The sequence below is a fragment of the Melospiza georgiana genome, chromosome 11 (assembly GCF_028018845.1).
Source record: "Melospiza georgiana isolate bMelGeo1 chromosome 11, bMelGeo1.pri, whole genome shotgun sequence".
NCBI classification, from domain to species: Eukaryota; Metazoa; Chordata; class Aves; order Passeriformes; family Passerellidae; genus Melospiza; species Melospiza georgiana.
Genome location: NC_080440.1, coordinates 2,353,638 through 2,369,229, shown reverse-complemented (window position 1 = coordinate 2,369,229; position 15,592 = coordinate 2,353,638). Strand labels below are relative to the sequence as shown.

Here is a 15,592-nt window from a genome sequence, read left to right as displayed (position 1 = left end):
TATTGGCAGCTGCAGGTTCTTGTTTCAGGGTTCCAAAAGACTCATCCATAACCCAACAAGAAGAGAATAGAAAGCAGGGAGGGTTTCAAAAGGATATTTCCTTGCAAAATAAAGGATATGTCCTCTTGGAAAAGGCAAGGTCTGGCCAGTTATTTGGCTTTTATTGGTTATTTTTTGTTAGGAATATCAGGCAGCATGTGAGTAAATCTGGTCAGTTATTTGGCTTTTATTGGTTATTTTTTGTTTGGAATATTTTTTGTTTGGAATACTTTTTGTTTGGAATATCAGGACGTATGTAACTCTGGATGGTCGAAGTCCATTCCCCAATTTTCTTTGGCAACTCTTGCGCCTTTAGATGGGATTTCTGCACTAAATAACTCACACACCCAATGTGGAAGGACCAGAAACTGAATATATTTGGGAGATCTTGAGGAAAAGGAGTTGAATGGGACCAGCACTGGGAGGTGCTCCCTGTCCAAGAAAACAAGCACAGAAAAATACCCAGCACAGGAGGGGAATCCAGATTGAAATGCCAAGGAAAATGTGCAAAATTCGTGGCAATAACTGCAGCAAAAGGGGATAAATTGCAGACAAATGCTGGTTGTTATCTGCTAACAGCCAACTTGGCACCCACCAGGATGATTTGTCAGCAAATGGGAAATTCGAGCCTCCTCACCCTGGGGTGCTGCACACAGGCCCTGGCTGCTTGGGGAATCTTCTCCCTCCTCCAGGGAAAAAAGATCTAAAACTGGGACAGGTAAAGTCACAAAATTATTACAGGAAGAATTAGATGACATCTAAGTAATTAATTAAAATCCTAACTTACAGTTTTTGATCTGAAGGGATACATTCTGTTCATGAAGGACGAGGGAAAACATATTTAAAGAGGGTATTTATTTTTTTTTTGTCTCAGATATCACAGATATGTACGGGAGCTTCAAGACAAATATTGACAAGCAGGAGAAAGGGTGTGAAATAAATATGATGTGATTCAATAAGAGAAAGCACCAGGTTTTCCACTGAAGCAGAAATAATCAATGCCTACCTTCAGTATCACCAGGTGGTTTAAAGGAGGGGTTGGAGTGGAACCTGGACTGAAGGCAAGTGCTCTAAAAAAGCACCCAAAAGTATTAAAAAAGAAAGGAAATATTGATTGAGGCTGTTTAGGTGCCACTTGGTGCAGGGTTGATATAAAAAGGTACAACCCAGCTCATCCTTCTCTGTTTCTACTTCGGCAGAATTATAATTCAATACTTTTTAATCCTTTTCCTTTCAAACACTTATAAATTTTGCAAATGTTCTTCAGTAGATCACAGCTGTGTGTGAAGTAGGACATCATGAAAAACTGAAAGAAACTCTGGGGTTTTTCCATCCTCTTTTTCCAAAATTTAGAAGCTTGTCAAGTTTTGATCGTTCCTCAGGATTTTAAGGGTCTCCCTTGAGACCACCTGCATATTTATAGTTGAAGTTTATAGAAAATGTTAACAAAATTAAGTCCCTTCCAGGAGATTTGGATTTCTTAATTTTCTAAAAAAACATCTCTCTCACCCTATGAGCAATAAGTTCCAGGGCAACCCTGGATGAGATCTTTTCACACTGCTGTGAAAAATGAGTCAATCGAGAAGAGAATATGTATCCATAAGTGTGCCTCATAATTGTAATTTCTCAGTGGAAAATTTTCAGCACTTAAAAGGTTTGGAATGATTTTACAATTTTGTAAACTCATTTTATTAAGTGATTTCTGGTTTCAGCTGCTTTATGAACTGATCCCCCACAGTAAATCACTCGTTTGCCCTTTGGGAGTATAGGCCAAACAGATACTTTTTCCTGCCTTAATTCATCATCTGTTGACTGAAATGTCAAAGGAAATTAGAGGAAATTGTTATGTAAATCCTTACTGGGGATGGTTCATTTCTGAAGGATCAAACCTCCCACAGAAAAGGTGTTTTTGTCTTTTTACATGGGGTGTGTGTGACACTGTGATCCCTTCTGCTCCCGTGGGAGATCAATGATTGATCACACATTCACCAAAGGATCCTGGCTGGGATCAGAACCAAACCACGATGGAATCTTGGAATCCCAGAATGGTTTGGGTTGGGAGGGACCTTAAATCCCACCCAGTGCCACCCCTGCCATGGCAGGGACACCTCCCACTGTCCCAGGTGCTCCAATGTCCAAGCTGGCCTTGGGCACTGCCAGGGGCACATTTTGGTAATTCCATCTCAAACCCTGCCAGGGATCAATTCCTTATTCCCAATATTCCATACAAACCTATTCTTTACCAGTGGGAGCCATTCCCTGTGTCCTGTCCCTCATCCCTTGTCCCCAGTCCCTCTCCAGCTCTCCTGGAGGCCCTTCAGGCCCTGCAAGGCCTCCGAGCTCTCCCTGGAGCCTTCTCCTCTCCAGTTCCCCCAGCCTGGATCCAGAGGGGCTCCCTTTGATGGAACAAGAAATATCTTAACATTTGATGAACATTTAGCAGTTGAAAAAAGCCCATTTTTTCCAAACACCTTTTCCTCCATCCCTGCACAGTCTGGCAGAGGGAGCACAGGCAGATTTTTCTTTCCTACTTGAAGAAACTCCCTCCCATCCAAGAGGTCTGTGTGCCGCATGGAGGGGATGGGAGGAACCCCAACATTACCTGTGATTTTCATTTTGGAATTCTTTTTGTGCCAGGATGATCCCATTCCATTGCATTTGCAGTGCCTGAGTCTCCAAAAGGTGCAGTACGAGGTGATTTTACCTGGGGAATTTTGGGGTATTGATTTGCGGTCTGTGCTTTAATTGCCCAATATCTCTTCCTGTTTTTGCAGAATATCCAGGTAGTCACAGGAAGACACACTTTACTTTCTTCCACTGATTGGATGGGAGGAATTTTTGACCTTGGAAAGTGGAGATGGTGTTGCTATGGAAACTAATAAGTCTGCTGCCATTCATGAGCTGCAGCACAGGTAAAATGTTCCACTATTAGTGTTTGTGATTGATAAATCTCTGTCAGTGTCATAGTTCTTGGAGAAAGAAGCAGCAATTACCAAAATTAACAGCCCTTTTTTGTATGAACAAGTGACTAAGGAGCTTTTCATTAGGACACACTTTAATTTTGAACAACTCCAGGTGCTGCCTTTAAACCAGAAAAGCACTTTTCAGGAGCATAAGAAAGCTGGAATCCAGGCAATAGCTTTAAAAAATAGTCTAAGCTGTAACAGTGAGAAATAAGAACAATTGTTACTTGGGGGACAACATCATGAAAACATTCCTTGGCCACAATATCAGCAAATTAGGCTGGATTGAAAACCAGACCAGTTTGGGAGCACTGAATTAATGGTTTGGATTCCACATTTCACATCACACCCTTCAAGTGCTTCCATGTAAGTGAAGCGTCTTTAAATCACAGTTAACTGAAAGGCAAATTAAATTATTTATTTATGAAGGGTGAGAATCATAAGGACTGTCAATATAAATGCATAAAAAGGCAAGAAAATCTTGCTTAAAGCCCAAAGCAAATGCAATGACAATGGAGTGGTGATGGACCCTCATCCTCCCACCCTGACACTGCTCAGGTTGGATCAGAGGGCAGAATGTGCTTGGAAGAAGGAGAAATGCCTCCCCCCATTCTCCTTCCTGAATATCCCCTGTGTTTATTTAAAATATCAACAGTTTGTAGCATATTGTGAGGTAAAATGTTCTTTTCTGCCTGGCTGGGCATTGCTCACAGTGAGGGTTTGGTGCTCTGAGTTCACTCCTGCTCTGAACCTTTCTTCTAATTAAAAGCATATAACTTGACAATGCTGCTTCATAGAGCCATAAAAATGGGATTAACTCCTGTGGCTCATTACAGCTCCTCTCCAAACAGGCACTGAGTGGGAGCTGAACTCTTTGAGGTTCTAATGAATTTGGGGATGGACTGACCCCTCACACGTGGCTGTGATAGAAACCATGACAACTGACTTTTGTCTCCAATTAATGCATTGAACTCTAAATAGCCAGGATATTACTCATGTACTTACAAGGAAATTGTATTAAAGTAACCTCAAATGGTACTTAAATTAATTATGTAGTGCATGAGTCAGCAGCTGTTTGAAGTGGAGAAACAGAGCAGAGGGCAGACTTCAGTACCATTTTAAAATACAATTTAAATGAACCTCGATGCTGTTTTATCTAAATGTGAAATGTAAACCTCAGGATGAAAAAAAAAAAAAAAAAAGCAAATCTCAGGATCAGACTTTCTGTTAAATCAATACAAAGTTGCTATTTCAGTAACAAACAGCCAGAACATTAAGGACTAAAAATCTTGGAGTATATAAAAATATTGTGATATATAAAATATTCCAAGTGAGCGGTTGCTCATTTAAGCCCAGCTTTGCTGAACTTATCTCAACAACCACGTGTTTAGGACCCAAATGTTCGCTTTAATTCCTCATTGTCCCACTCAGCCCTCTTGGGTTCCTCTCACAGACCCTTCCCTCCTTTACTACTCTGAGTAAAGCACTTGTAGCACTCTGTCAGAGCACAGGATTCCCCTGCAATTCCTCGATTTCTTGGGAAATATTGGGAAATGGATGGTGGTCCTGGAATCTGAATGGCTGGAGGAGCAGGAGAGATGCATGAGGGACAAGATATTCTCACACCCATGATTTGTATCTCCAAAAAGAACCTTTTCCTTCATTTTTTTCCTTTTTTTTCCCCCCAGGCTTTAATTTTTGTCATCTTCATCATTCTTGCCAGAGGATCCTCTTTAACAAGCCCAGTCCCAGGCTTTAAACCTGAGTTAAAAGGTACTGGGAGCTCACTTTTAGATGAACATGTTCAGCTTTTAAAGGCTTAAAAATAGCTAAAAATGCAAATGTTCCATATTCCCAGGCACCAAGAGCAGCTCACAACGGCCCTTTTGTCCTGCTCCTGCTCTCAATTAAAGGAACAGCAAAAGCTCCCACTGACTTCACTGGGATAAGTTAATTTATTCCTGGGTATAAATTAACTCCATTGATTTCAGCAGAGCTCCGCTGATTTTCGCTCCATGACATTCTGAAATATGCCTGATGGTAACAGTCAAACTGCACTTATGGCAAAACTTCTCTGATTTATCACATGGAAGGCTCACATCAATTTAGGAATAATAGAAAAGAGTGGGAAGGTGAGGAAGCAGCCCTGGTGCTGAGCAGAGCAGTTTTGTGGCTGGGGATGGAAGGGTAATTCAGGGTGTTGGATGGCATTGGTCACTCATTTCCTCCTTGTTTCTACCTCAATTCCACCTGACATGCGGAATGAAAATGATTCTGACCTATAAATTAATTTTAAATCTCAGGATTAAATGCGCTGTGCAGAAGAACTGGATATTATTAGCCCCCCAAAATGGCAATTCAATTACTCAAAAATCAAACTGCCCTCTATATTCTCTTTATAGGCAAAGAATCGTGGAAAGAATAATGTTCCCTCCAACTCTTATTTTCCAGCAAAGCTTTTTTATGTGTCTCAACGAGGGTCTTTAGGGTTTTCTTGCAGTGCCTTAGGGGACAAAATAAAATAAGGTAATGCATGCACAGTGACACAGCGAGGGAACAGATTAGATTTTTTTTTTTCATAACCCATTGCTATTTAAATGAGATAATCTGATCTAAGCAGAGCACCGGAGGCAAGAAGGGTGATGAAGATAAACTCAGAGATCATTACTTTAAATTCTGTGTACTTGCTATAGGGATGTACAACAACCATCTCCTGACATCATTGCAATTTAAACGTTATTTGATATGAATATGTTAGGAAAGAGCCTTCACTTTCTGGATTAAAGATGTAGACAGGATTTGGGGAAGTTGAAATGAACAGACCTGTCTAAAGCGCTCAATAAAATAAAATAATTGTCTCTTCACACCAAAATTCTCTCAGGTTTTGCTCCTATGGCTGCTCCTGGATTGTGCTGCTTCCTCTGGAGTTGTTGTGCAAGGCAGGTTGCCAAGAATATCTTGATAAGACAGAATTTTATTTTCATTTTTAATATCATATTTCTGTCCTAAGTGTCCATCAGATGCAGCTCAGGCTGTTCTTTGGGGGTGCCAGCTCAGGTTCTCCATCAGGATGGAGGAAATTCCCTCACCTGTCTCTCTCTGGTCCCTCCATTCTCTCCTGCACCAATAAGGAATTACCTCCTGATAATTCCAAGGGTCTGTCTTCCTCCTGGACAGCTGATCCAAATTTTCTGTGTCCCTCCTGTTCCTAAAGGGAAATGGCACCTCTTTGACCTGATTCCTGGTGGCCTCTTCCCTTCCAATAAATCCCTTTGCACACATGGAGAGGTGGCCCTGGTCACTGTCCTTTGTCACTGCCCTTTGCTCTGCTGATGGTCTTGGCCCCACCGTGCAAGCAAAGGGAATTCCAGGATTAAAGACAAGGAAAAAGCAGAATGGCCCTGAATTCTTTCAGGCTGTGGACAGCAGAAATATCCCAAGCCAGTCTGACCTGAATTTGGAAATGAGGCATCAGCTGCATTTTCACACAGCCCTTTGGCTCCTGGCCTCCAAATCAATCTGAGGTGCAACCCCAACCTCCCAGGCCGGGCTTTTGGCCCATCATTTTGGAAACTGTTAAATTAGAGAGAGACATTTCCTGATGCAGAGTGTCCTGATCCTCCTCTGGGTCACAGCAGGATGAATATTGAACACAGCACATCCCACACTCTGCCTGCAGTGTCTGGCAGATTTATTGTTGGCATAACAGCACCTTTAGGGATGGAACAGCACACCATATATTTTAAGACAAGTGACATCTTTGCTATTTCTAACAGCAAAATGTGGAGATGAACTAGTCCAGCCTGGAAATGTTGAGGCTTCCCTGAACAACCAGAAGCACCTGGAGAGCTGCTGATGAGTCAGACAATGATGATAATTAGGTGTCCCTCAGACAGCAAGGAGGTTACTGTGGTTTTGGGAAATAAAAAGCTGAATTTCTGTGAGGGACTCGCAAGGCTGGTACTGCAATGTCCCTCCCAGGAGAGGCAGCAGTGGCGTTTGGAGAACTTTTGTTTGGTGCTGTGGGGTGCCAGGAGGTTCAGTTCATTCCCCAACATCAGTGAACAACAACCACTCCTGGTGCAGCAGAGACAGAGCAAAGGGAACCTTGTGCCCTGTAAGTTACTTTTAGGGATGTGAGGGGGTCTGAGGCTTTCCACCAGGCTGACCTAAACCCACTCAGGGCAAAGTGACACCAGTGCCACTCACATTTCCCAAGGACTCTCTCACCCTGATTTTTTAAGGTTTTTTGAGCCTTCTGATGTTTACATTCTTGTAACGAACTTTCTCACACACTTTCTGTAAATAATTTATTGGTTTGCATTCTTTTATGGAGAAAGTTTGATGGACTGTTGGTTTGTGCAGTGTCATTGGAGAGGTGGCACTGTCACCCTCCAATCCACTGTCACTTTTGGACATCTATAAATGTTGGAGTCAGAAAATAAAATTCCCTTTTCCTTCACCTTGAGAACAATGGTGTGTGTTGTTCTGTGTCCTATAGTGACAGGACTCCACACCACCCCAAAGCTGGAGCCAGGAATTGTGTCCAACATTCCCTACCAGGAACTGGGCTCACCCTACAGAAGAGTCTCCCTTATTGTGCTTCATCTCCCATAAAATCCCTTTTTGGGATTCCCCTGAGTGCAGGGATGTGGTGGAAAGAGCTGAGAGCTCAGGTGCTGTTTTAAGGTTCTCCTTTAGATTAGAACCTGCATTCCCTGTCAGGGAAATGTTATTTATGGTTCCTAGAGTGAGGTGGAGATGCTGCAGCTCATGGGTGTGAATTCACCAGAGTTTTATGTTTTCCATATTTTTTTTTATGTTTTATGTTTTCTAGTGTCTAAATTCTTTAGTCTGAAAGGCCTTGTCTATTTTTATGTGGTTTAAATAATTATTGCTTCCCAATCTTTTCAATTAGTTGCTTTACATTATTTTTCCCCTTTTATTTAAATTTTACATGATTTCTTCCTGTTTCATATCACCCCATTTTATCTCCCAACACAAAAGGCTCATTAACTTTTTAAAATAACATCCTGGTACTTTAGAAGCCATTAATTTCTTTTTTTCACTTTTTTTTTTTGTTGCAACAGCTTCAAAGACAATTCAATTTTACCTTATTGTCGCTGCCAAGAAGTAGAAATTAGCAGGTGATTAAGCACTTCAAATATTTTGAGCATTTTCTATTGTCAACAATGGCAAATTTAAGTATAAAGAAATTAAACTTAAGAAAGCACAATAATATATTAGTGAAACAGTTTATTGAAGCATAACATTTTCAAGGAAAATTGCTGGGTTTAAGTAATTGGTTAAACAAAGTAATTGCTTAAACAAAGAGTAGGTTTAGATCAGATTTGAGAGATAAATTATTCCCTAAAATGGTTGAGGCCCTGGCACAGGTTGCCCAGAGAAGCTGAATTTTGAGAGTCCCCATTTTAGAGTCACCAACATGAATTTTTTTGAGTTTGAGAACCAAATCCACTCCTTTTAATCTCCACAACCAATGGCTTAATTGAAGAATGGACACTTGAAACCTCAGATTTTATTATGGAGAGAATGATGACCATGAAATCATGGAGTCACTGAAGGGTTTGGGTTGGAAGGGACCTCAAGGACTATCTGTGTCCTACATGAAATAGAGAGAAACCCAGCTGGAGTCTAATTTTCCCCTAGCAGAAATGGGAATTTCTTTTTTTATTTTTTTTTCCCAGAAATCAGACCTTGGGTATGCAAAACCCCCCCCCCCCCAAAAAAAAAAAAAAAACAAAAAACCACCAAAAAACCAAACCAAACCAAACCAAACCAAACCAATGAAATGCAAAAAACCCCAAACCCCAAAACAAACAAACAAACAAAAAAACTCCCCCCAAAAAACGCTCAAAACCCCAAAACTCCTAAAAAAACCCCTAAAAAACCAAACCAACCAAACAAAAAAACTCCCCAAAAAATTAACTTTATTTTGACATGCAAACCTGACACGGGTGAAGATCTTGCCCACAAACTTTGAAGTGCTGCAACAATATCTGCGACTTCCACGCAATCACAGACTGATCATCCCTCCCATTGTTTGCAGAAGCTGCAAAATAAAACGTCTGGGGTTATTGATTTGCTACTTCTTTTTCATTTAGCGCCTATTGATCGCTGTTTATGTGTGTGCTTTTTGTTGAGCAGGAATTAACATTGAAAACTTCTTGGAATTCACTGCGTTCACAGCTACTTGACATTCCTGGGGAAATCTTGCTGTCACAGTTCCACCCCAGCTGGGGGTTTCAAAAATCGGCGTTTTCTCCTTTGGCCTCTTGGCAGCAAAAAAGAAATAATTTTTTTTTTTAAATGTATTATTTAAAAACCCCCCTTTTTTAATGTATTAAAAAAGCACTTTAAAAAAGTATTATAACAATAATATATAATTATGTATTATATTAAATATATAAAGAAATATATAAAATTATTATAATATTATTATAACTATATTATTATTGTATTATATTATATTATATATATTAATATATTATATTAATGTATATTATTATATAAAATATTATTATTTCCAAGAGGAAATAATAATAAAAATAAAATTTATTATTAAACCAATAATATATAATTATATATTATATAAAAATTAATAATAATAGTAATAATAATAATTATTATTATTATTACTACTACTACTACTGCTATTGCTATTGCTATTGCTATTGCTATTGCTATTGCTATTGCTATTACTATTACTATTACTATTATTATTATTGGCACTTGCCTGGGTCAGAAAATGTGGTTGTCACAGAATTTGAGCTCCCAGAGTGGTTTCCAAGCCCTCAGGATGATTTAGGCTGTGGTTATGGTGCCTACATTACAAAATAAACCTCTTGGGTTCGGGAGGTGTTTTTTCATCCCAGTCTGCAAGAGGAAATCTGGGGATTGCCACAAAAAATTTCTTATGGAGTGTGGATGGGAAGCCCTGGGACTGTGGGAGGGAAATAAGGGTTATTCCAGATGGATGGATGGAAGTGTCTGGGGTAGCTTCTCTCTGAAGCTGCCACAGCTGGGCCGAGAGAAAAGCTCTTCTTTCATTGCTCTGTGATATTCAGGTCCCACAGTTTTCCCAGTTTTAGCTCCCAAAACAATGGAAATCACAGGCCAACCACACATTTCCCAGGAGACTGGATTATAGTCGTGAGCCAGCCTGAAATTATGTGAATGGATTATTTTTATTTACCTTACATTTGTTTTTCATCCTCCAGAACACCCCTTTTCTCTATTACTCCATTCATATTTAGGATTAAACTCTTAAAAAAAATTAAAAATTAAAAGCAGTGTTTAATTGTCATGGAATTACAGAGTTGCAGGAGCTGCAGGAGCAGCCCCACATGCGCCAAGTGAGGATTTATCTCAGCAATTGCTGTGGTTGCTGGCACAGTTATCACCATTACCATCCAAAGGCAGATAGAGCTCTCCAAGGCTGCTCCTGCAGGAGATGAGAGGGGAGCAGGAGGGCAAATTTGGGGTGTGGAGGCCGAGCTCAGGCACAGGGGGACGTGCAGCCCCCATTTCCATGGGTCTGCGCTTCCCCTTGTGTGCCAAGGCCACCCAGAGCCGCCAATCCTTGTCCTCTGGGTCAGACACTGCCTGAATTCCCTCCTGCTTTGCAGCATTATAAACTTTATTTGGATATATTTGATTTTTTAGACTCTTGTAGAGTTTTAGCAATAGCACTTTCCCCCTCCTGGTTATAGCATGGCCAGTATTTTGTCCTGCGTTCAATATTAATATCTGCTTTATTGTTCTATTCTAATTACAATCTCATTATGAAAGGGGCCCTATGTTTTCCTGTGACAGATATTGCATGTCATTGTTAGTGAATCTTGGTTATTCCATGCTTATTGTTATTAATAATTTGTAGCAATTGGATTGGAATTAGAATATTACTTTGCTAAATCACTTTTGCTGCTAATTAAGGCGCTGTGTGTGACATTGTTTCACTCCAAACATCATCGTCCTGCTTTTCAGCCTGCTCTAATTACCTGTAACTCACTCATTTCGGCTCAGAAATCAGGTCTTTTAATCAAACTCGGTGGGAGCTGCTCTTGGTGGCAATGAAAAGTTCTGGTGGACAAAGATATTTGTAATGACAAATGCACCTTTCACTGCAGCCCCGGAGCTCCTTAGGAACAGAATAATTGTCCTCAGTGCTTCCAAACACAACAGAGGGAGGAGGGTTCTGAGGGAAAAGTGAGAGGTGACTGAAAAATTCCAGCTCTTCAAGGTATCAGCAAGGAAATCGCTGTAGCTTTAAATTGTCTTCTCTGTGAGATCAGATCTGTCACACTGTTTGCTGGGGCAATATTTCCTCTGGAGCAGCAGCAGCTCTTCGTTATTTGCCTGGGAACTTTGCTCACTTTGGTGCCAAACAAACAGGAGACGCACAAAGGTCGTGCTTGAGTCACCAGTGAGAACTCACATTAATGGCCAGGGGGTTCCTGGTGTGTGCCTGGCATTAGCAGGGCTCTCTCCCAGTGACAGAACCTCTGACATGTCCTGAATATTGCAGCAGTTTGAGGAAAAGCAGAGAAAAACGGGTTTATTTCTGCACAGTTCTTTCTGCTGCCATTTTAGGGGAGTGTAAAAAAAGGGGTGGAAAAGGTGCAGATGTTTGTGCTGGAGCTGCTCTGCAAACAAACCTGGCCACACAGGCAGCAGCTTCACCTTTCTTCTGCCATGGAATCAGAGAGTGATGGAAAGGTTTGGGTTGGGAGGGGTCTAAAAGCTCATCCAGAGCCACCCCTGCCATGGTAGGGACACCTCCCACTGTCCCAGGTGCTCCAGCCCCAGTGTCCAACCTGGCCCTGGGCAGTGCCAGGGATGCAGGGGCAGCCACAGCTGCTCTGGGCACCTGTGCCAGTTTATATCTGTATTTATTTATATCGGCTCTCCCAAGGTTTTACACAGTGGCAGAGGTAGAAAAGGGATTCTTCCCACGAATATTGATTTGGTTTTAATTTATTGATCTTCAGAATTTAATGGTAAAGTTTACATATTCCAGTCATTTTAGTCTAAAGCTACTAAAATCACTGATGCAATTTAAATCAGAATATAATGTGATACCTCCAACTTCTGTTTCTATTTAGATTTATTTTGATTTACACTGAACATGGCAGAAATAAAAGACTTTTCTCTGTGTCTTCCTTGTACATTTGTGAGTTTGCAACACACAAATAGTTTGCTCTAGGCCAGAGAAAATGTAACAATTTATGCAACAGATATTGAATTCATATTTGCCTGACAAGTGACCTTATCAGCTATAACTTGTCATCTCCTAATTAGTCTACATTTATTTTATTCACTCAATTAACCCCCAGCCTCTCCAGGAGATAAGTTGGCGATACACGAAATTATGTGTGGTGCTTCAATTAAAATGGTGCTGCACATGTACTCCACAAATTTGCCTTAAAGAAAGGTAAACCTCATTAATATCCCACCAGTCTGGCTGCAAATTAAAATGGTTTTATTGCCAGTGATGCCACTGACTTTCAGTGCACACTGGCAGGGAACAACAATGTCTTTTCTTCAGAGAATCTGAGAATAATCACATAAAACTAAGAGTGCACAGTGAGATTTAAAGAGCAGAAATATCTACGTATTATTAAACCTCTCCTTCCTAGAGAAATATCCAAGTTCTTAATTTAAAATAAAATATTTACAGATTAAGAGTGACCTGAAAGGTGAGCACCTAGAATTTGTATGGAAAAGAACAAAATCCTGTGAACAGAATCCAGCCTGATTCATATTTGTGCCTTGAAATAACTTGGGTTAAGAGTTTTGGATAAAAATCTGAACCACAGGACCAACAGAAATTCATGCAAACTTTAAGGAAACCAAACCTGAATGGACATTTCTGTCCCAGTTTGATATGTGTAGAATGCTTGTGCATATGCACAACTAATTTATAGGAGGAATTGAGACAAGAAAATTGTTGTCAGCCCAAAGGTGGATGTCCAGTCAAATCAAAATACTCAAACAAACATTTATTGTGTTGCACTGACATTTTACCAGATGTCTACATAGTTTTCAAGATATTAGGGATGTGAAAACACAAACACACAGAAAATGAATGTGGTGAAATAGGACGTGTTGTAAATTCAGCAGGATGCAATTATTGAGGAGAGGGAACATGGAACACCCTCCTCTCTTTGCTTTGAAACTCTGCAGCCTAAATCTCCTGAAATTAGAGCTGAATCCATCATTGATTATGTCACTGCCCAGAAATATGGCCTTGGGCAGATTTGTCATAACTCTGCTGGTGATGCTGCGCCGTGGCCATCACTCAGGAGGACACAATTTCCCAAGCACCACAAGTCAAGCAAATGTGCTCTCAGCAGCCTTGTGGGACACGTTCTGCTGCAGATGGATGGCACCAGGCTGAGATGGATGGCAGGGACAGGGCAGCTCCTCACACACCTCTGGGCTGTGATCGGGGCTGGATCCTCGGGGAAGGACAGGAACTTCAACTCTGAATCCCATAGAAAACTGGGGAAAAGGGAAGGGCTGGCTGCCCATCCAGGGAGGTGCCCAAGGCCAGGTTGGGCTTGGAGCAGCCTGGGACAGTGGAAGGTGTCCCTGCCCATGGGAAGGGTGGCACTGGATGGGATTTAAGGTCCTTCCAACTCAAACCATTGTGTAGTTCAATGATCCAGCCTGAATTCAACACTTGTCCTTTTGCCTTCACATCCTGAAAATCTCCATAATCTCTATATTTATTGATTTATTTGTATTATTAAAAATAAATTATATATAATATATATATTAATATAATATACATTATATAATACATAGTATATAGTATATAATATATACTATATACTGTATACTATATACCATATACTATATCTATATACTAATATAGTATATAGTATATAGTATATAGTATATACTATATACTATATACTATATTATATATTATACATTATACATTATATATTATATATATTAAAATTAATATATTGTTGTATTTATTAACACCTCTTGATTTCTTCTTTTTTTTTATAATCTCACTGGTATATTATTTCCCCATTTTGGATTTCACCTTTCTGTTTAATTTCATTTTGTCTTTGCATTTATTACATTTCACTGCTCACATTGCCCTCACAATTTTAACACTCTGTCCCAGCTCAGGCAATGACAAGCAGCCCCTACATGGAGTGTCCTCCTTTCTTTGGCATCAAAACACTTTCCATAATTTTTTTTCCCCAATCTGCTGCAGTTTGAATTCCACCACTGGCAGAGATGAGATGACTAATCCAATTTCCCTCTATGCAAAGAGTCCTCTTGCATTTCTCTCTGCACTTCTACTTTTTCCCTGAATAGCCGTCATTTAATGCCCCGTTATCTTGGATGGCACTCATTTAGTGGTTTATTAAGCAGTAATTCAGCAGCCTGTTATCAGTTCCTCCTAGAGCTGGGGAAAATATGCCAGCCAAGTATGCGAGATTTCCGCAGAATTACAGCGGTTTTGTGATTTTTGGATTAGAGAAAAATTACCCCAAAGTAATAGATATGAAATGTTTTCCCTGCATTTCATTATTGGCCCGGTGCTAAAGCTCCCATCAGGCTATTCCTGCTGTAGATTGTCTGATTTTTATTTCTTTTTCCAACCCAAGCAGCGAAATTCTGTAAAAATCACAGAGAAACTCAATGGACTGAGAAGTCCTAAACCTGGACTCACTTTTTCTCCTGAACTTATGTCCTTTCTGAATGTTTCCAGGTGGGAAAAAGACATAAATTAATGTTTAAGAGCTTCCTAAAAACCAGGGAGTTGAAGTGAAATAATGGGAAAGGGTAGAACCCAAAGCGTAGAGGGATCAATGTAAATCCCAGCTGGAAAAAAATGGGTTTGTGAAATAATTTTGACGATAGAATAGGAGAAGGCTCGATTGGAAATTACAACTCATAAAAGTGGATGAAAATAGTATTTTTTAATAATAAATCATTCCTGTTTCCTAAAATGGCTGGATTTTAACAAATAATGAAAGCAGAGATTTTCAGCCTGCTGACATGGGCAGCAACATTTCCACCTCACGTGTCCCTGGCTCACAGCCCTTCCTGCTGACCCTTCGTTTTCCAGCTCTGCTCCAAGGCAGAATTTCAGAGCAGCCCTATCAGCCTGCATTTCCCCCCTCCTTTCAGCTGCCTTTTGTTTTGTTGTTTATGCCGTCGTTTCTTTTTTTGTTGTTTTTTGTAGAACACATCAGATAAAGGTCATTTTTCCTTGAATGGAAAAGCACAGTGATTTTGACAGTGAGACATTCCCAGCTTGCTCTACATCAGAAATGTTGATATTAGCTCCTCTGAAATAGGGAGTAGAGACTAAAATTGCCTGAGTACTCAGTGGCTGGCAGTCATTTCCCAAAAAAAGAGCATTTGCAAAGTTATGCTTGTGACTTCTGCTAAATTCCAGGGTTGCATTATTGGAAGGATTTTAACTTCATTTGCGTTTACTCAGGAAAAAAAAAAAAAATCATCATGAAGGTATTAAACAGCCACAAAAGATGATGGCTTCAAATAGTGTCTTTTGGCTGATCCATAATCATTTGCTT

The 15,592-nt window shown here is 40.2% G+C and overlaps 1 protein-coding gene across 3 annotated transcripts in view; it reads left to right on the top strand.

Annotated features, from left to right (window-relative positions):
- The window catches only part of CNTN6 (contactin 6), a 128,253-nt gene that overhangs the window by 21,456 nt on the left and 91,205 nt on the right, over positions 1-15,592 (top strand). For all 3 annotated transcript variants that reach the window (XM_058031963.1, XM_058031961.1, XM_058031962.1), the window contains exon 2: positions 2,814-2,951. In XM_058031963.1, coding sequence (XP_057887946.1) covers positions 2,897-2,951 — 55 coding nt within the window. In that variant the 5' untranslated portion in view covers positions 2,814-2,896. The remainder of the gene's footprint in view (positions 1-2,813; positions 2,952-15,592) is intronic.